At 45.4% G+C, this 21203-nt stretch overlaps 1 protein-coding gene across 2 annotated transcripts in view; it reads right to left on the bottom strand.

Annotated features, from left to right (window-relative positions):
* The window catches only part of GRIA1 (glutamate receptor, ionotropic, AMPA 1), a 61999-nt gene extending 44484 nt beyond the window's left edge, over window positions 1-17515 (bottom strand). For both annotated transcript variants that reach the window (XM_008948656.1, XM_008948657.1), the window contains exons 1-3: window positions 17276-17515; window positions 15676-15860; window positions 10827-10880 (exon numbers count right to left, since the gene is read on the bottom strand). In XM_008948656.1, coding sequence (XP_008946904.1) covers window positions 10827-10880; window positions 15676-15860; window positions 17276-17450 — 414 coding nt within the window. In that variant the 5' untranslated portion in view covers window positions 17451-17515. The remainder of the gene's footprint in view (window positions 1-10826; window positions 10881-15675; window positions 15861-17275) is intronic.
* Window positions 17516-21203: the final 3688 nt, after the last annotated feature.

The raw sequence follows: 21203 nt of genomic DNA, 5'->3' as shown, positions 1-21203 counted from the left end.
TAGGGAAAACCAAATCCTCAGCAACGAACTTACAGCGGATTAAGAAGGAACTGGGTGGTCAGCTTGTCAAAGGAGTCTGTCCATGAGAAAAGCCAGTTTATAGGATTTGCTAATTTTGGAGAAACAAGGGTACTTATCTGGACTTCCCATTACTAATGAAACATTTCTTTCATTTCTTTATTATTCTCTACCTCTTTCCCACTGCATGGGATAAAAGCAAGTGCAAAAATTCACATGTGTACTGGGGTGGCATTGTAGAATTAGTCACTCCTGTTGAGTCAGAGGCAAAAAATAATTAGAGATACCCTGCAGGCAATATGGAGAAGAGGTCATTTTTTTTGGTCTCCCAGGTTTGAACTTCTCGCTTCATCACTGCTGTTATGCAGAACTGTTTGATGTCCCTCCCTGCTCAAAGCAGGTGCTTGAACAGAGACTCTGCCCTCCTGCTTGGGCTGCTGTGTGTGGGACAGGCTGGAGTCAGGTGCTTTTTCTTTGGGAGTACAACCACAAGAGATACAGTCAATTATTTTCACTAGCACCATCAGCAGCCTTAATGCATGAGGGAAAATGAATGAGAGGACTGTGTACAAAGCAATCACTTGAGCAGCAGAAGAGCTTGTTTGAGCTCTGCTTTCCCTCAGCCCTGCTGGTGCATGTTCTCTGCAGGCATCTTCTCAACCTACCACTGGGTTTCTCTCCCTTCTTTGCTCTCAAATATATGATGATGGTGTGAGTTAAAAAAGATAAGTCACATTACTCCCAGCAGACACCAGTCAAGTTCCCAAAAAAGGTGCTCTCTGGACATAGGCTGAGGGAACTAATTAACTTATTAACTTCCAAGGCCAGGATCAAGCTATTAGACAGAAACCTGTTTTAAGAACAAACAGCTTGCAAGGAAAAGACTAAACTGCCCTCTCACATCAGTGTCAGACTGAGGGAGTCATAAGTGACTCAAAAATGTCTTTAAAGACTCACACTTTTTCTTCCTGCTCTTTGTAAGCAATTTGGCATCCACTTACAAGGCTGAGGATTGGATATAGGTGTACAGGTGTTCTAAACAGATGATTTGTTTTCCTTCAAAGTGCAGTGATTTAGGTTTGAAAAAAAAAAAAAAGTGATATTTTCCTGTGTATGTAATTCCTCAGAATGCTGGTTAAACCCACATCAATCTTGTTTGTAATTGCTAGCGTAGGGGTTTCAGAAAGCCAAAGCTGTGATTAATGAATAGGAAAGGCAGCAGGGTAATTGTCCCTGACATCTTAATGTATTTCAGGCCAAGCGTTTTTTGACACTCAGAACTCTTAAGGTTCAGTAAGAAGGACCTCACAGGTTACCAACTGGTTGTTCATGGCTAGGACCAAATTACACTGACATTTTGCTTCTGGGAGGTACTCAGGGGAAAAAGATCTGTCAAAAGAAACTACCAAAGAGCAACTTGAAGTTTGTGCTACCAGCTCCTCCTTGGAAGGCCTACAAAGATATGTTAGAACAGAGCGTAAGATGTCTGGTGTATTTAGCCCCCTTAATAGGCAGATTCAAATAGGAGAACTCAACAAAAGAATATGATACTAGTGATGAGACAGCAGCAGTTGAAAACACTGCCCTTCACTGTTTCCCCAAATCAAACCATTCTGAAACCAAAGCAAGTGTTCATCAACACACATTGGGATTAATTTTACATAAAATTTCAAAATAATCCAGAGAGACAAAATTTCTTCCTGAAGATTGTGGTAAATTTTCTCCATTGATTTTTGACACCATTTAGGCTCTTTAAAAATTGTGGGGATCTCTGAAGATTTTCCAGTTGTTTAAGGCAGTTGGGACCACAGAGGACATTAACCTTGAATATGTCTTTACCTTTTGTCTGCTATCAATAGCTAAAATAACTGATTTCACCTGTTATCCCTCCTCCACATGCCCAAATAGAAGGTCAGTATAGGAAGGGTCCTAATTACAAATGAATTTTAATCAGTGCACCACTGAAATCTTCTCAGAGCAGGTCTGGGTGACATGACAGCCAAAGAACTGGGAATACCAGAGGTCAGGTATTTTAGAAAATCATTCCCAGAGGAAGTGAATTCTTGCTGGCTAACATATAAACATGAAAATATCAAATGTTATGCGAACTGTCTCTTGAAAATGCTTCTATTGACAAAGTGGCCTCAGGAATTAAATATGCTTATCTGTCTTTCTGGAATATCAGTCAGTGCTTATAGGAAACAGAAGATCAGAAGAATTACAATATTTGCAAGTAAAGAAGCCATCAATCATCTGTTGCCTTGTACTAACTATAGCCACGTGTTGCAAAAAAAAAGAGGGATCTTTTGTATAGTTTTCAATTGGTCATGTTTGGAAAACAGAAAATGAAGACTGCAGCCCACTAGTGAGGGGCAGCAGATGTGCTTTTGCAGGAATATGCTTAGGATCAACCACTTTGGGAAAGAACCAGCAGAGAAATGCTCCTTTTGCCATCTAGTCAAGTGCAGTATGAAACCAAAAGTGGTGGAATGATGTATTCCAGGGGACCTCTGGACCTCCATTTCCAAAACTTGCCAAAGAACACTGGAGACAGGTTGCTTTCCAGCCAACTCTGGAGCACAGTGGACTGTTCAGGAAAAGGAGCTGAGCTCCTGGAATTTGGTGGTATGTGGCTTTCTTCAGTTTTATTTAGATGGGAAGTATTTGGGACGTATCTTTTGGGCATGCAGGTATCTGGCAACACTGCTAGTCTCCTGGAGAGGAAGAGGAGGAATACAGGAACTCCTGCTCCAGCCCAGGCACTGCCCCAGCACCCCTGGCACAGCAGGACCCAGAGGCAGCACCGGGCTCTCCAGGGCCCCACACAGGGTCACTGGCCAGGATGTAGGAACTTCAGGGGAGACAACACTTCTGCAGGCACAGTTCTCTCTGGGGACCACCCAAACCAGGCTGGAAGGGACGCTGTGGCAGCCAGCCCACCCTCTGCCCTACAGCAGGGCTAGCTGTCCCTTTGCTTTAAATTCACTTTGCAAAATCATCTCAGCAAATCAGGAGATATGGCTTCCTGCCTTGTGTATGCCTGGAAAACGCCTGGCTTTCTCTGAATGCCATCAAATTAGCAGGCTGACAATACACCACAAAAATCTGGACCCATCCACGCTGACGGGCTGAGACAGGCTCCCTCCTCCACGTCTGCTCTGACTCACAGCATCTGCAACACACAATTCAAGCAACAGCCAGGCTCAGCTCAAGGGAGGGAACTTGCTCTTTAGCCCCTTCTGTGGACTCTTCTCTCTGCATTAATGAACCTCACAAAGTGATTACATGCAGAAGTCCTGCTGCTAGTAAATAACATGGGCAGCTGTTACAGACCTCATGCCTTCAAATAGAAACCAGAACAGTACTGGGAAGGGGTTTTTCCTCGTTGTGTTTTCCTTGATGCATCTGTTCTTTATGCCGTTCTTAAACTGAAATTATTTTTCAGCCAAAGGTTGTTTTACTGTCCCATTCGCTGCCTTTCTTGCTGGGAGAGGTGTCAGCAAATCACATATTTATAATCCTCTCCCCTGCTTGTGGGCTCAATCATCAAAGGAAATGCATAATGCAGGAAGACTGATGACTTGAAATGGGCCTCAGGAATCCATCTTGATTAACCAGTCCATGAAGGATCTGCCTTGAAAAGAAAGTCCCCCAGAAATAAGCCAGCTCCTTATCTATACCCCAAACCTTGTGAGGAGCCAAGCTGCCTGGGCAGTGCAGAGTAGGCAGTGCAGACAGCTGTCAGACTGCCTAGGGAAAGCCTCATTCCTTCATGCATGACCCTCCTCATATCTGCCAGCACCTTACCTCCCTGCACGTCTCCTTCCACCCTCGTGTTTCACTGCCTCACTGTGCTAAGCCTCTACCTCCTTCTCCACAAGCTAACAGCACGAGGTGACATTGTTCCTTCTGGGACAACATCCCAGCCCACAGAATGCCACAGACAGCAGCAGCCTCATCCCCATACCCAGACATCGACAGACAACCAGCTACTGTCCACACCTTCAAATTCCCTCTGCATTTCACTACATGAGCATTAATTGCTTGCACCTTCCTTGCAGGGTGCCTCCTGCAGTAGAATCCTGCCTTTGAAGCTGTGGTAACAGGCAGCAAGAGCTGAGCTCTGAGCAGGGTGCAGCTCATAAACCTTCCCACAGTCCAGCTGCAGACAGCTTCAAATCCCCATGCTTTTGCTCCAAGTCTTGGCTTTTCATGAGGGAGGAAGGACATTAGAGAATCTCCTTGAAGACTGCCACATTTCCAAGAAACACTGTTATTTTCTCTCCTCCCTCTGCATCTTCCGAGCCCTCCAGATCTCACCCTGAGATGGAATCATCTCTGAGTGAGGAAAATGCTGCTTTCTCTTGAATTGCCTGGAGAAGGCTTGCGGGCTGAACCTAGCACAGTCCCCTCACCCCAAGAATGAGTATTAGGTTTTTCAGTCCCTTTCTGTCTGGGATGAATTGACTAGAGTAAATTTTTTCTTTTTCTTCTTTTTCCCTTTCCTCTTTTTTTTTTTTTTCCTTTTTCTTCTTTTTTTTCTTTGTCTTTTTTTTTTTTTCCTTTTTCTTAAGTTCCACACTGAAATATTTCTTTTTAAGGAAAAAGCTTTTAAGCAATTCACCCTGTGCTTGAGTAAGTGCCACAGAAACCTGTGGCAGCATCAGGATACTGCCCCAGCTCTCTTCAGATGGTCTCCATGGATGGCTTGCATCTCTTTCTTCCTAACAGACTTTATAAGGAGCTTTGCAAAGAGAAACAATTGCTTCTGAATGGCTGTAGATGAGCTGAGCGAATGCAAAGTGGCTCCTGTCGTTCCAAGGTATGCCAGTGTCTTTCTGCAGGGAGCAAGAAGTTGAGAGTTTCCAGACGGAGCATCTCTAATATACCAAATTATCTTCAAGCTTGACTTCTCCAGTGAAGCATCATTCCTCACTCCTATCACTTTGTATTAATGAGGAGGGTACATCAAAAAAGAGCCCATCTGCTCTAGTCTCATTCCAGCATGCCTTCCAACAGGAGAGGCCTTCTTCTCTTCTGCAGAATTATTAAAGTGTCAGATCTCATTGTGGCAGGAAAGCATGTGAGTCCCCACTGTAACACAGAAGTGAAGAAGAAAGGGAAAAGAAAGATGGGAGGAGGGGGCACGATCAGCCAGGGTTCCCAGTCCTGCAGTTTGATGAGTCTGTTTTGTCCTGGTCTACTGATGCAAAGCAAGTCGGGTGAGAATCCAGACTTCAAGGACATAGGGCTGGAGATGACAAGTAACATTTTTTTTTTTTTATTCTACAGATTTTCTTTGTGGCCCTATTTTATTGCTGCAGCACATTCTACCTACAAATTAACACACATGTCTTTTTGGAAAGCTCAATCCAGGCAGAGGGACAGATGATCTAGGTGGCTGTTTGTGCTTTAGAGAGCTTTCAGAGTAGAAACTGATTTAAAGGTTTGGGAAATGTGCTGTGTAGTGACAGATGCCAGGACTTCAATCAGAGATATGATTAAGGGATGACCTGATCACAGTTTACAAGGACCAAAATGTCAGTAATGGAATATTCGGTCTAGCAAACAGAAGGATAAATTTGATGGAGGAAGCTGAAGGTAGGCAAGCTTTGACTATAAAAAAGCACCAATGACATCACCAAGAAGAAGATACTACAGATTTACATGTCATCCCTTGCTGGGTGAGCTGGGGTAAAGAATTAGGAGACTGCAAATGACTGAGGAAACATGCTATTTTAACATCCTTTTGCTGAGATTTAAGCCAACATGTTTTTCCTTCCAATGGCTATAATATAATCTGTCAGTTACCCACCTGATGCTCAGTGATTTTTTTTTTTTAAGCCACAGTAAGTCACTCAAGTATTTGAGTCCTCATTAGCTACTGCAAAAATCCTTCCAAGGTTTGCAGTTCATATTCTCCCATGTGGGCTATTTTTGTATCAAAACCAGATTATTTTATTTTACATGAGAAACTAATTCAAGTAAAAATTAATTCTGGGCACTGCTGTGTCTTTTACTATCAGTAACTCAGATGAGATAATGTTATATGGGTTTCTACTGCTTGATAATCTTTGAATCAGAACAGAAAAGCTGTTTGGAAGTGAAATGTAGACCTCAGAAATTTCACAGATATATTGTCTTCTGCCTGGAACACCAAGTTTTCTCATGAGCCTACTTGCACTAATGTCTCAGAAAGAGGAAAGGTCCAACTGGCATAATTTTAGAAACTTAAAAATAACTTAGGACATCACTTTCCAGCATAAGACTATCACTTGTGCAGAACCAGGCATCTTGAGATCTTGCAGGACAAGACACCAGTGCTGCACACATCCTTTGGAAACTCCCACAAGGCAGAGTTTCCAACCAGGCACTGATGTAACCCTGAGCATTGCCAACCTTGTTTGTACCTTCAGTCATCAGCACTTAAGGGGGCAGGAGACAGCCAATTTGGGAGGGTACCCCCTCTTCACTGCCTGCACCCACTGCCAGTCTCAGGCCACTGTGTCTGAGCCCTGGTGGTGCAGAAGTTCTGCCTTCCATTTTGGGGGCTGGAAATCAAAGTGTCCCATTTAAACCACAGGTGAATGGGATCAAACCATCCCATTTTACCTGACGCCTGCACAAGCCACTCTGCTGGCAAAGCTGCTGTGCTGGTCACCTCCAAAGCTACCCCAGCTACGTGCAAAGGGAAACTCTGTCCGTGGCCCAACTCAGCACTGACACATGCCACTGGAAAATGGCACAGGAAAAAATGCTTACCTCTGCTAATCAACCCTGGTTTTATCTTTACTTTTCCCTGCTACCCCTAGCATCAGCAATCTCGTTTCCATTCAACTTCAGACAAGTGCATCTGCTAAAAGAACAACCTAGACTAATGCGCCAGGAAAGAAAAAAAGGCTAAAACACTGTATGTGGCAGCTGTCTTTTACACTTTTAAAGACAGGTCACACGAATGTCACTTATTTTAAGTCAAAAATTTTCCACTGCCGAAGAGAGATGATGTTCTCCCACTACTGACAGTAGTCAGCCCACATCCCTGGCACAGGACAAACAGATACATGAAGCCAAGGTTACAGGGAAAAAGCCCATCACATCAAAAGAAAGGAATCCCAGAAGTTTCTAAGCTTGCTCCTCTGATAGTATTGACTGTATTTTTTTTCCCTTTGTGGTTGCTAGCCTGATGCTCTCAAAGGCTGAGAACAAAGCTTAGAAAAATAAGACTTGCAAAAACAAACACTTCTTAAAGTTGCCAAACCCCTTTGAGTTCCAAAAAGAAAAGAGAAGTGGAGGGGAGAGAGAGAGAGAGAAGAAAGGAAGAGAGTGAGAGCTGATTGCAACCCCCCGGTGCCAGGACATCTCACAAACATGCAGCCTGGTGGCTGGTAAAAGCTAACTGCCGTTGACAGTCAGGTTTTCCTGAGCTTGCAGAAGCCACAGACAGGGCCAGATTTGCCTCCAGGAGAGGCAGGGATGCTCCCAGCAACGCTTCCCCTAGCAGTGATGTTGCAGACAGACCTTGGTGGGACGGGCAGGCTGAGCAGAGGCAACAGGTTGTGTCTTTAACAGGCATGGTGGATTCGGAGAAGGATGTTTGCCTGTGGCCTAAGGTGCAGAACAGTTTCATTTTGTTTGTGAACACAGAAATATTATTGTCTCACCTTGGCAACAGCAATTTTACTGAAAGAGAAAGCTGTTCCTGCTAGGAAATGCGAGCTTTTGTTCGCTGCTACTTGTCAAATTCTGCTTGGTGCTTTTACTACAGCTCACCCGACAGCAACCGCCAGGCAAAGAAGCAGTGATTAATGCAAGCCAGATCCCCTGTAACCAGACAGAGAATACCTCTGTGCTCAAGGTGCCTTCCTCCCTGCCCATGGATGGTTTTTGTAGGCTGTACTCAGCTGGTGCACTGCCTTGCAAACTCACTCGCTTTGCACTCCTGATCTAACACCAGTTTGGAGCTGTTGTACCTGAGCAGTAGCATGCTGCTGCTTGGGTTTTTGTTTTTTTGGCTGAATTTAGCTCTGAACAAGCATAAAGAAAAAAGCCCAAAAAACCAAAAAACCAATTTCAGTGAGGTTATCATAGAAGGGTTTGAGTTGGAAGGGACCTTTAAAGGTCATCTAGTCCAACCGTCAAATTTGTTCATAACTATTTCCCAACATTTCCTTCCAATGTGTTATTTCCATAATTGTTTCCCTGTGGGAAAGGACACAACGTTAGGCAAAGATGCAAAAGGCAGGTATTGAAAATTCATCCCCTTGCTCCAGCTAGCTCAGGTGACTACGAACCAGCTGAAGACTCACTTGACTCGTACAAGGCAGAGCTTGTCCCAGCCAGGTCTGGGAGCCTCATCCTCATATAGGATGAGGGTCCTAAAGTCAGAACTCTATCAGTCAGCACAGGGGACAAAAACCAACTCATTTGGAAATGTTTGAGCACTTGCAGTTTTTAGTTCTTATTTTATTCTCTTATGACCCAGTACTCCAGAATGAGCCTCTCCCAGAAAACCAGGCTGTTCCCTAGGCGTGTGGTTGTGCACACGAGGGCACGTGTGTGTGTGGGCAACGCACACCCTGTCATCTCAGGGCTTGTCTACAGGGAAAAATGTGGTGTGTTTAAGGTCTATCCACTATGTGTATGAGTCAGTGGGAATAAATTACAGCATGTTACACCCTCTGAAGGCTCTAATCCAGCAATAAGTTGTCCTTAGAAGAGGGGAAAACCTACTGTGATCTCTTGGATCAGAGCACCCCCACTACAGTTTAACCCTGCCAGACGCTGACTTCCCACATCCTGCCAATCCCTTCCAACAACCCCGGCCAGCCCTGCGTGGGGAGCTCTGCTGTCCTTCCTCACTGCCATATGGTCTCAGAAACACAGGATCTTCGTGGCCTTTCTGCCATCCTCCCTGCTGAAACGATCAGTGAGTTCCTTTCCCATGGGTGCAGCAACCCCAGAAACTCATTTGGCTTCTGGTGCCTCAATCCACCCGTGTGCATGGCAGAATCACAAAGCTGGTTCTGCCCTGGGAAAAGCTTTCTGAACCTTGAGGAGTGCTAGGTTTGGCGCTTTTTGAAAATAGGTTTCCCAAGTTTTCTGAATATCCTCTACTATTTTTTTTAAAAAAAATTATAGTCTGGAGTTTGGCTTCTGTGCAGTGCTAGGTTTTAAAGAGCAGGAAAAAGCTTGAATTCCTTTCACTCTTTTTCTCCCACCAAATCAAAGTAGTGTTAAAAGTACAGCTGGTAGCAGTGGATTCTGGTGGTCCCATCAGATCCTGTGGGTCCTGGGGACCCTCCACTGAGCTGCAGCTGGGAGGCAGAATCTCCCTGCTGAGGGGCTGGGGAAATGAAAAGTCTTTTGCTCTGCATTAATTATTTATAACCCACGTTAGCTGAGTATGCAGCCTCTTCCAGCAAGCTCTGTCCTCTCAGCATTTGTGCAAAGGCTAAGGAAACAAATTGAAGATGGGAAAAGTGTGCTTTCTCAGGTCAGAAATGTCAGAGCCTGGTGTCATAAGACAGAGGGAAATGTCCTTCAAAACTCCAACACCTGCATATTGAACCACCTCATGCCTTCAACGTCTTTATCCTTATGAAACTGTACAGAGAGAATAATAGAATTGTTTTGGTTGGAAGACAACTTTAAGATCGCTGAGTTCCAACCATTAAACTAATACTACTAAGTCCATCACTAAACCATGTTCCTAAGCACCTCATCTACAGAGCTTTTAAATACCTCCAGGGATGGTGACTCCACCACCTCCCTAAGCAGGCTGTTTCATTGCTTGATAACCCTTCCAGTGAAAAGGAAGAGGTGATATGACTCTCATTTAGTTTTCCTCATAGGTATACAGAAAAAAAGCACTGACAGGCACACTCCAGCTACTCCAGCTAGCGTCCCTGCTTAATTTTAATGCAGGGACTTTCATAAACATCTGAGGACCGGGACCTGGGTTACAGCAAATAATAATTTCTTTAAAATTAGCAACTGAAGTTACTGGCTGCTCTACAGTTTGCTTGTCTTCTCCTGCACAACCTAACATTTTTAACTTTGTAATTACATGGTAGGCGCCCAGCACAGAAGTGCAGGGTCAGTATCAGGGCAGCACGGGGGTAATTATGTGGCCATTTTTGTCTTGTAAATTACAGACTTATCTTGGGACTGAGAGGAGGAAAATGGCAGCAACTGCTTGACTAATTGGTAGTTTAAAGTTTAATTACCCCAGGCCTGACGTGCTGCCTGGCAGATGCAGCTGTAGGAGGGAAGAAGGGCTCCAGACCCCACACGTGGCTCACTCTGTGGACATGGCAGGTCCTGGGGGGAGCGGCCTCAGCCCCAGCCTGCCAGCACCAGCCCATCATCTGCTGGGCACCTCCTGGGATGGATGGACACATCTAGGGAGGAGAAGGTAGGAGTTCTGCTGCAGAAAACCTCCAGCCACCCTAAGGATGGAGGCTATTCCTCTCTTGCCTCTTCCCAAACCTCCCTAGCAGAGAATTTCTCCAGCCTCCAAAGAGAGGACAGCATATTGCTGCAGAAAAATGGCCAAGCTGCTGCCCAATACTGGTGTCCAGCCAGAGTCAACCCACCACAAAACCTCAGCAACCTCAGAGATACCCTCGAGATAATCTTGCTCGCTCAAGAGAGAAAACATCACAAGGAGAATACCACAAATACCTTTGGTATTGTTTTTACACAAAAGATGAAAATGAAAAAAAATGTCCAGCTCAGTAATTATAAATGCAGTGCTTTTATAAAATATGAGATAGAAAAACCCCAAACCGCCAACGAGGGAAACTCACCAAATTTGCCAGAATGTAGTGATACCCATTCCCATTTTTTTCAAGCTTGATGATCTGCAAGATGAAAACCAAGGATATTTAGCAGAGACCAGCTAAGGAAGAAGAGCTTAATTTATTTGCCCTTCCTCCCCACCATTTTTCCCCTTTGAGACTGTTCAATTGTGGACAAGAAGACATACAAGAAGAAAAGTTCACAGCCTTGTTAGAGGAAGGACAGAGCTGTCACACATGATATTTGAGCAGCAAGTCTGAAATTAGGACAAGATCCCCAGGCAGATTCCACAGGCAGGGAGAGTAAACTACCTAAACCAACCTGTCTCCTATGATCTCAGGGGGGGAAAAAAAAACAAAACAGTGTTGGTTTTGGTTTTTGTATTTTTTTTTTTTTAAAGGTTAAACAAGATTTATATTTCAGACACTAAAGGAACAAAGTGAAGAGCTGGGGTCCATTTGTCCTGTGAATGAAACTGAAATATCAAGCAAGCCTAGAGACCTATTTTGCACATCTTTCAAGCTAGAGTCCCTGCTGCAGACACCTACCTGGGCAAGGTGTCAGGAGGTTTAGACTACAGGGCACTTATTCCCCTTTAGGGCATCAGGGTAGCTTCAAACCACATCTCCAGAACAAAGCTGCCTGGGCAAGTCACAGAGGATTCCCCTTGCACATTCATTGAGATTATTTATATCTTCATATTCATGGTGTCCCAATATATGCTCTTTGCCACTTGCTCCTTTCTCCCTGATCCCTCCAGAGTTAGGTTATTATTCCCTTTTATCAAGACAATTGCTCATGGATCTGTAACCTTTGAAAGCTTCTGTGTTGGCTGGAAAAGTTTCCCTTGCCCAGGTAGAAAGGCATGACCTGTGACTATGTGGGACAGAGTCATTGATCAGATGGGCCCTGTCTTTTTCTCTCTTCTTTAAAAAAAAAATTACAGAAAGACTACAGCTAAAAATCACATTATTCTTGCTGACTCCATGTTACCACTAAAATTCCTCTTCACTGATTTCCAGCAGCAGTGTTAAATTCTTACTAGGTTGCTAGAGCCAGGCACTATCTGCATTTGAACCAAACCACATACAGAAAGAAGATAGTGGAAAAAAAAGCCCAAACCAACATGCCCTCAGAACCCATAAAAACTCAACAATTGCCAGTTTCTGAGAGAATGGTGCTATTTCCATAGGGTTTCTTTGCTGGCAACACTACCTCTTATTTCCATTGTTACACGAATCGATTCTGAATTACTTCCTGCATTGCCAACACTCATGCAAAATCTGCACCAATAGTAGCAAGGCCAGAAAGATCCTGAGAGGCAGAGTGATAACAAAATGACTGCTGTGTTCCATTCGCCCAGAGATCGGTCTACCCAGGACTCCTGATACCAGGGCTGGTAGCAGGTGTTTGAGAAGCATCAGAGGAGGGCATGCACAGACTGATCCTCCCCATGGGACAGCACTCCCAGATTATCATGAGCAACCATTTAGGGATTTCCAAATGGATTATAAATGAGCTGCTGCTTGCTATGTGCAACTGGTTCGTCTGCCTTAGCCTTTCTCTGATGAAGTGCTCTTGTATGCACATTAAAACTCATCTGGTTCCCAGCATTAACGTGGGGGCGGCAATTAACTCCAATGCAGGCTTCATTTAGCAGCAGTTTCTTACAGAGCTAACACCAGCTCCACCAGCTTCACTGCCCTGTGGTTCTCCACACAGGCTCCCTCAGTATGGCTTCTGCTGAGCAATCTGGAGCCCTCAGAAAGAAAAACATTTGTAAAAAAGATATATTGTCGTATTATAAGTAGTTTTCTGAGTATCTTCCATTGCCAAATCTGAGAAGAAAAACCAGACCCAACCTGATCTTTTCCATTCACCAGCTGAGACCAACCTTTGCAGTAGGTCACAGACCTTGTGGGAGGAAGGAGCATCTCCAGGGCACTGGAATGTTTAATAATAACAAACCAATTCCCCATTTCTCCAGTGTCACCAATAGCTGGCATTGGCTCCTTCTGCCGAAACTCCCCCTTTGATTTTTTATTAGGTGTCAGAGTCGATGAACCTGAGAGGGCTGCCATGCAGCTTTCCCTGAGCTGTTACTCTCACAGCCCATCCACCTGAATTATGAGGCTTGCTTCCTGTGTTTTACAGTTATTTGTGATCTTAATTTATTTTAAAATGCTTGCTCAGTCCTAATGTGTCCGGACGGCAGCAGCAAGCTAAGGTTATAACAGTATTTATCACTTAGCCTGAACGTGGTGAGAGGCTGTGCTGGGCTGCATGCTGATAGCTCACTTGGGCCACCTAGGTTTCATTACCCACTTCTTAATGGGCCAGTTTGACATCTATTAGAGAGAAATCCTCTCAGAGCAAAACAGTGGCAAAGGAGAAATTCCAGTTATTCATTTTAATGAGAGACAAGGAAGAAACAATACAGGGCTTTGATGGAATACAACCCACTGCTTACTTATCCCATTAAGGCTATGTAGTGTGGTGCTGTGGATATCCTGCCCTGAACTGAGGCCTGGCTCATAAATGACAGCTACCTCAGCAAAGATAAATCATGCCCTTGAGACATCACAGAGAAATCTCTGAGAACGAAATCAGGTCATTTTCCCACATATCATTAACACAATGAGCATCAGCTCCTCTACAGGTATGGTCTCCAGAATGCAGGGACCACCTTGCTGGAGTCAGTGGTGGTTATTTTCATGTGTGGGGGGAAGAAATGGAAAGTGCGTGCAAGCATCAGCGTATACGTGTGAGGAACTGATGCTAAACAGCCACCCCCAGCTATTCTCTTCACCGGGGAGACAATTCCACAGCCACCAAAAGACAGAGACAGGCTTGTCAGGGAAGAAGATAAATGCATTAAAATGTCCCTGAGAGGCCGAGGCAGCTCTTTGAACACCTTGGACATTCAAAGAGACAGGGCAAGCAGAGCAGTGACACCCACGCAGAGGCAGCTGGTGTGGTGAGCTGAGGGACTAAGCCCCAGCCTGACTCCACATCCCAGCCGAATTTCATGTGATAATGAGCTGAACACTATCTGTGACTCCCTCTGCTCATCTGCATGCTGTGAAAGACCTGGAATCCCCTGCTCACACTGGGAGAACTACCTCTGCTCTCAGAAATCCCTATGAACCCAAGAACAGGAAGGAAAATGAGGATGAAAGTGGGCAACACAGGTCTTGAAAAGTTATTCACAGCCCTATTCCTAACAGGAGTGGTACCTCCTAGGCACAGACGTCTGTTGGAATTGCTCTATCTTCGATGTAGGAAAATACAACACTGTACCTCTTTTCCCTGGAAATGGATATTTTTTACAACATTGCAAAACAAGTGATCACAAGGTCTGGATTTTTGGTGCTCTTGCAAACAGCTTTACTTATATCTGAGTTTAATTCTTGCTCTAGTTACGTGAAAAAGTTTGAGAGAAGGATTTATTTTGCTTTTCATAGCAGGAAATCAAGAAAATATTTTACTACAGAACTTAACTTTCTGGCAGACAACAAAACAGGCTTAAAAAAAAACCTCAATCATTAACCCTAGAGATCTGATATACCTTATAGGAATGCTTGCACAAAAGGCAAATTCACTGCCTAGGTTGTGTCAAAAATTTTGTTCAACAGCAACTACTCCGCGGTCAGAGAGAAGACTTTACCCTCCAGGATAATCTGGTCTCTCCTTCACGAGCATGACCTTTACTTTGAGGTTAACACCTGCTGCCTGCTTCGTTGTTCTAGATAATAGAGTAGCACCCAGAGACAAGCAGAAGGAGGACGGGCTGTGCTCGTCGCTGAGCCGTGCAGCTGGTGAAGGAGCAGAGCTTGCCCCCGACAGCGAGCAGCTGGAGGTGAGACAGGAGGTGACAGGTAGCTTAGACAAGAAGACGTGTGAGGCACGAGGCAAGAGTGAGCTGGTTATGAGATGATAGCAGGAGTCTCAGCCCACCAGCTGCAGGGCACCACGGGGCCACGAGTCCCAGCAGCGGGGAAGCCCTTGGCTGTAGGCATGAGAGGGAAAGGTGTTGTAGCTGGAGTTCAGGAGAGTGCACAAGTGTGGACTGAGGCTTGTCCACGGGCTTGCACTGCTGCACAGAAGTCCATATTCAGGACTTAGGGAAAGCACTAAGGGAGGCATGGAGGGAAGGGGATGGAAATGTCAGTCTGTGGTACTGGGTGATCTATCTAGATTGAAGATGAGTAAGGCAGGACACACAGCCTAGCTGCTGAGTCCTCTACTGCATACCCCACTTGCCTTGTGGCCATAAGTCAATGAACTGTCCGGAGATGGCTGTGAATGAATGTGTTTCTTTCACTGCAAGGCATGAGAAGAGCTGGACACATCCGATCCTGCTACGGCCTGGACACCCTGGGAGGATGGTGAGCTCTAGCCTGATCCTGAGGATACCATAAAACTTCTCCATCTCTGTCCTGCTGACACTGGTTGTGAGGATTTGGTGCAGCACATGGAGGCTGGAGGCCCATGAGTCTGGCAGTGCTGATCCACATATCCACCCCAACTCACAAGAGAAAATCTTGGCAGAATAAAGGAAGTGCTGCTTGGAGGATTTAGCACAAAGCAAACTTGTTGGGGAGTAAGGGAGTATAAAGGGCTCAGCTGAGGAGTCAAACAAGTAGGGAACACAGAGCAGCAGAGCTCATTCAGCATGAACATATGAGAGCTCCTAGTATTTATATAGCTTTGCAGATGCACACATGCCACATCCAATGAAAGCAGCAATGAGACATGGATCAGACAAGAAAGGGGAGGAGAACTTTGGCAGAAGAAACAACCCTTCCTGTCCCGTGTACAGGACCCTGCCCAAAAAAAAAACCCCACAAACACAACCTTGTTAAGGATGATGTTCAGCCGCTCAGATTCACAGTCCACTACCACCAGCCTTTCCTTCTTCTTCTCCAGCTCCTGGAAGAGCACTCGGTAGCCCTCTTCTGTTGTTGTCAGGATGTTGACAGCCGTCACCTGCCAGTTCTTCTCGGCTGCAGTGTCCAGCACTTTCTGTAGCACTGACAACCCTGCGGTGGGAAGAGGACAGCACGGGGTAGAAACGGGCGTCAGTTGTGTAATGGGATCTTTCCACCCTTCCCACAGCCTGTGTGGCTGCCTCAAGCCAGGCTGGATACAGCGTCACAAGAGTGCAGCAGAACTACAAAAAGCAGCTGGTACATCTTCGTCTTACCCAAACACAGCCAGGCCAGAATGAATGACTCCTGCTTTTTCTGTCCTAGCACAGGAAAAGAAGATGAGCCCAGGCCTAGTTTTGCTCTGTAATCAGCAGATCAGCCTCGCTGATCAGGCCCTGCTGTGGGATTCAGATAAGAGCTCTAATCCCCGTTTTCTTGTCTGCCACTACCCAAATCTCTTGACTTCCCTGGGCCATAGTTCCCTTCTCGTCTTTGATCTGTTTAGGCTGTACGCTCCTAGGGTTAGGGACACCCTTAGCAATCACAATATACAATCACATTCAGTGTCCCTGTCTCTCCTGGCACCATCTGAATCAGAAAACAACATTATTTTTAAAAGGACCTTGGCTAAATGACACGTACTGCCTTCCAGAGGACATACACGTAGTCAGCACCGCTGTGGAGACCTGCTAGACACCCTGCCTACTGCAGGATATCCCTGCTCTTGGGATATTGAGTGTGCCCACACCTCATGACAACAGAAAGCAGGGTGGGATGCTTTTATGCCTTCTTCCTGTCTCTTAAGGTCATCCTGTCCCTGCAAGGACTAACGAGAACTTCCAGGACAGAGCTATGAATCACCCTTATCTCTGTGCTGTCCTCCACAAGTCCATTTTGCTCTCAGCCTCCAAGGCTGGAGCTTTAAAGGCACCTGAGAGCTGGGGAAACTGAATCACAGCGCAATGAGTCCACTAGCCCCATCCATGATTTAGGAGGTTAGATAATATCTTCAAAGAACTCAGCCATGGCTTTCATTATTTTCCACAGACAACTAACACAGGGAACCTGGAGATTTACAAGCTCCTTGCCAGCAATACACACACATATCACAACTGGATGTGAGCTTAGGTGAGACCTAAGCAGCCGTCTGTTCACATTTATAAACATGGGATTTGGTGGTTTTGAGTATGACAGATCTACTCAATATGGGACCCATTCAATATAAACAATTTCCACATTTGAAACTCAAAGTGCTCACACGTTAAATATTTCCTTCGTGTTGTTGGGGTTCAGACCTGACCTGAGGAACACAGACACAGTAAGCCAGGCTAATGCTTCATCTAGACCAATTCTCACCTTCAGCAGTGATGGATAATTAGAAAAGGAATAGAGAACAAGGGAGGCATAGAGTGACCCTTCCTTTAGCCACCCTCTCACCCTCCAGCAACCTCCAGTAAGAGGCAAAGACTCCGTCTAACCACTGTGTTTAATTGTCTGGTAACCCGTTCCATGTATTTGTGACTTACCTCGGTCAGCATCATAAATGTAGACAAACTTCTGCCAGCTGTAGTGCTCGATGACGTTGATGAGGGCATCCTGGAGCTCTGGGCGAAGCTGGAGGACGAACTGGTTGGATGTTTCGACCGGGAAGCTTGGCGTTATGAAGCAGACGTGGAGAGCCCCGCAGAAAGATGTGAGCATGTTGACTGTCCTCCTCTCATAAAATCCAAAGATGGCATAGACGCCCTTGGAGAACTGTGAGCAGACTGGTGGAGCAGAGAGAAAGGTCATGAGGGCAGAAGGACAAGGAGGTTTCTTAGGGAACTCACCAGAATAAACCTTTTCCCTGAGATAAGCTGCAAGCTCTCTGGGCTAGATAATTTCCTCTGAGGCCTGTGGGCTGGTGAACACATCCTGTGAAGAAGAGGACTTGTGGCCATGGGGTGCTCTGCCCTTGGTCTCCACAGATCTGCTTTACTTTTGACAGGCAGAAGTGACACATAAGAGTGAGTTCAGTACTCCCAAGGCTCTGCTGAAGATTTTGCTGCTTCTGGTACAAGATGTGTTATTTGAACAAGGGAATCCCTCAGCAGAAAAACATGGTGGCTCACCAAGCCCTGCCTCCTTGGGATAGCAGCTTTCTGACCCGTGGAGATGTTTTATTATGGGCTGCAGCTAGGACTTCTTACTGCAGCCCCAGACACAGGGTGGACCAGAAGGAAAGCATCTACATGACAGCCCTTTGCAGCCCATCATTCCAGGAGAAAACCGTGGGTTTGACCTCAGAAGCTGAGATCAGGCTGGCAGGACACCTCAGCAAAGGTTCGCCTAGGTTCAATGCAGTCACAGTACAGCTCCAGGGAGCTTTGCCCTCAGGCACGAGCTGATGGCACTGAGGCCTCTGACACCAGGAGTGTGTTGGTACTTGGGGACTCCTGCATGGCAATTTCTGGTTTCCTCACAAAGCCATGGTGAGGAAGGCTGTGGGTCTGGTGAGGTAGTGGTGGTAGCCTGGGAGGTCTCCATGAAGAGTACTCGCTGGGTTCTCTGCCAGGTACTTGTGTTTGACCTCAGCAGCTGGTGCTATGCTGCACAGAGGGCTCTCTTGGGTCAGAGCCCTTCTTGGGAGAGCACTTAATGAGATCGTGGGAGCTGCTGGAAAAATGCTTCAGGACCTCAGTGAGGCAGAGAGAGTTCACACTTTGGGTTTTAAAACTTAGCCCCCGAGACAGTCAGACTCATTTAATATCATCCCTGTTTATGGCACATCCCAAGTTACCATCAATAAATCTCCAAGCTGGAGGTGGTGGCAGTGACAGTGTTTTCCCTGTGTCAGAACTCCTGGCACTAGTGTCTCCTCCTGTTGTCACTCTGACTTTGAAGACTTTTGGCTGTGACATTTTTACTGACTCAACACTTCACACATCACTCACCAGCCTGCCCCAGTGGCGTGCAGGTGAAGTGCTGGATGTGACATTTTGGGGTCCCCTGGCAAATGTTCTGCATTGCTTGGGAGTCCCTTGATCTGGTTTCTGCTGACAGCTGCCAGTACTGAACCTTCTGCACGTGTGGCTGGAGACAAGCTCCTAAACATCAGTTTACTGCATCCTTAGCTGGACTCCATCCAAGCTCTGCCACTCCAGTGGGGACCAGAAGTGGTCCCTGACTGGCTTACAGCCATCTTGGATAAAATTACCTTGTTCCTTACCTCCCTACTGCCAGCATCAAATATTCAGGGGGAAGGGCAAGAAATCCTGCTTCACACTGTGCAAAGTGTGGAGGCCCCATCCCTGCAGACATTCAAGGTCAGGTCTGATGAGGCTCTGAGCAGCTTGACCTAGCTGGAGATGTCCCTGCTTATTGCAAGGGGGTTAGGGTAGATGACCTTTGGAGGTCCCTTCCAACCCAAACATTCTATGATTCTATGAAGTGAGTCTCTGCTCCTATCTCACCACCAAAATGAAGCAGCCAGATTTTTCAAACAGCAGTACTGAAAGCTGAGAACTGAATCTCATGACACTGGTAAGAATCTTTTTTTCCTTTTGGGAGCTGAGCTCAGGTTTCAGGCATCCCAGTCCAGCAGCTTGTCCCCACAATCACCCATCCTCTTTTCACTGCTTGGCATCCATGATCTCACACACCTCAGCACCTTCCTCCACCAATGGAATTTTTACTCCTGCAGGTCAGGGACTTCTCACAAAGCTCAAACCATGACAGAAATAAACCCTTTTCTCTTCATTTTCCCAGCAGTGTCTCCCTGTGCAATCAGCAATTGTGTCTGTATCACAGGAGTCACTGCCCTCATCACAAGGCTGACACACGCAGGAAGAAAAGGAGCAGATAAGGATAGAAATAGTCTGAACGTTATTTCCATGTGACTGGACCAGTGGGTCTAATGAAGAGTGAGACACAGCAGATGTGAGAGATCAGAGTGTGAGCTCTGGAGACCCAGATTTCAGACTCACCCAGTGATTCCAGTGACATTCTCGGGGCAGCCGGATAATCCAGCACAATTAATAATCCAGACGACAAACGTAGCTGGCTTGTTTTGTTTTGCTTTAGGCAAGCCAAGGCTTCCTTGAATCTTATTTTCTATTTGAAATGAATCTATTATTTTTTTAGATTTTTTCTCTTTAACTCTGTGGCTCAGTCACGCTCAGGCAGCCCTCCTACACTGTTCTGAGACACTCATCAATCCCAGCACTTGAAACAGATTGCACAAAAGACGGCTGGGAGAACGAACAGTCTTTATCATTAGTAAGTTTGGAAAGAACCCTAGCTCGCTTTGTACTTTCAGAGTAAGAGCAGCCATGGACAAGACAGATAATTTGGGAAAAAAAAAAAAAAAAAGACTTGCTGAGGGTTATCACCCTGTTGTGTTTAACCCCAGCTGGTAACTAAGCAATTAATCTGGAAAGATGGGAAGAGTGAGAACTGCAGCCACCTTCCTGGGACTCAGCTTGGCATAGTGTAAAAGTGGAAGCTGCAAAATTATTTAAATCTCAGGACTATTTTAAATTACAGATGTTCCAAATGGAATTACACAGCAAAACTAAAAAGAAGTTGCTTGCCATTTATTTAATGCACTGAGACATCAATTGGAATTTCTTTATATTTTCTTAAATTGTTTTATTAAGCAAATTTACTAATAACTGTGTTCTCATTTGATTGCTCTGCAACTTCCTGGTAACATACTATTAAGAATTGTAAGCCCACCTAGAGGAAGCAAATATTTTAAACTCTCTTTGTTTTTCTAGTGGGGAGGATGCTTATCAGTTCCTCAACAGTCACTAGCTTCTAGATAGAAGATGCTTTCCTAAAAAAAGATAAGAAACATAATGGGGATACAAATCATGCTGGAATGGAAGGTCCAAGAAGTTGAGTTCTTCCTGGTCATTTGGCTGCTGGTCACATCACACTTTGCAAGCCTCATGCCAACTACCTGTTAAAAGCTGGATGGCCACATCCTAGCTTTTCCTACAGAAGAGTTGTGGTCAATTTGGTAATTAACTCTAGCAAGTGAATACAGACAAGTCAACCTTGAAAGCTCCTTCCTGCAGATGAGGAAACCAGGTGAAACACAACAGCATCAATGCTTGCACATCCAAGGATGTGGCCACGAGTGAAGAGTGTTCACTTGGATGCAAACACAGACGTTTGTGACAGTTTGTGCTATTCTTGGCTTCTGAGCTGCACAAAGGAAAAGGACAGAGAACATCTGTTCTGGGATGTAACTGTGCTATTATCTTACAATGAACTTGTAATTAATCACAGAAGAGTGTTCCTCTAAACAAGCTCACAGAAAATCTAGTTCATAATGGCTGATAACCAGAGTAACTACTACTGTATTCTCCCTGATCAGTATGGCATCCTCAATAAAGTTGGGACATTCCCAGCACCACAGACACCCCATACCTTTCTTCTCCAGGAACAGGATCTCTCACTGAAGCTCCC

Source organism: Merops nubicus, unplaced genomic scaffold (assembly GCF_000691845.1).
Source record: "Merops nubicus isolate BGI_N331 unplaced genomic scaffold, ASM69184v1 scaffold17431, whole genome shotgun sequence".
NCBI classification, from domain to species: Eukaryota; Metazoa; Chordata; class Aves; order Coraciiformes; family Meropidae; genus Merops; species Merops nubicus.
The sequence above is the reverse complement of the archived record's forward strand: the minus strand, read 5'-3'. Positions and strand labels throughout refer to the sequence as shown.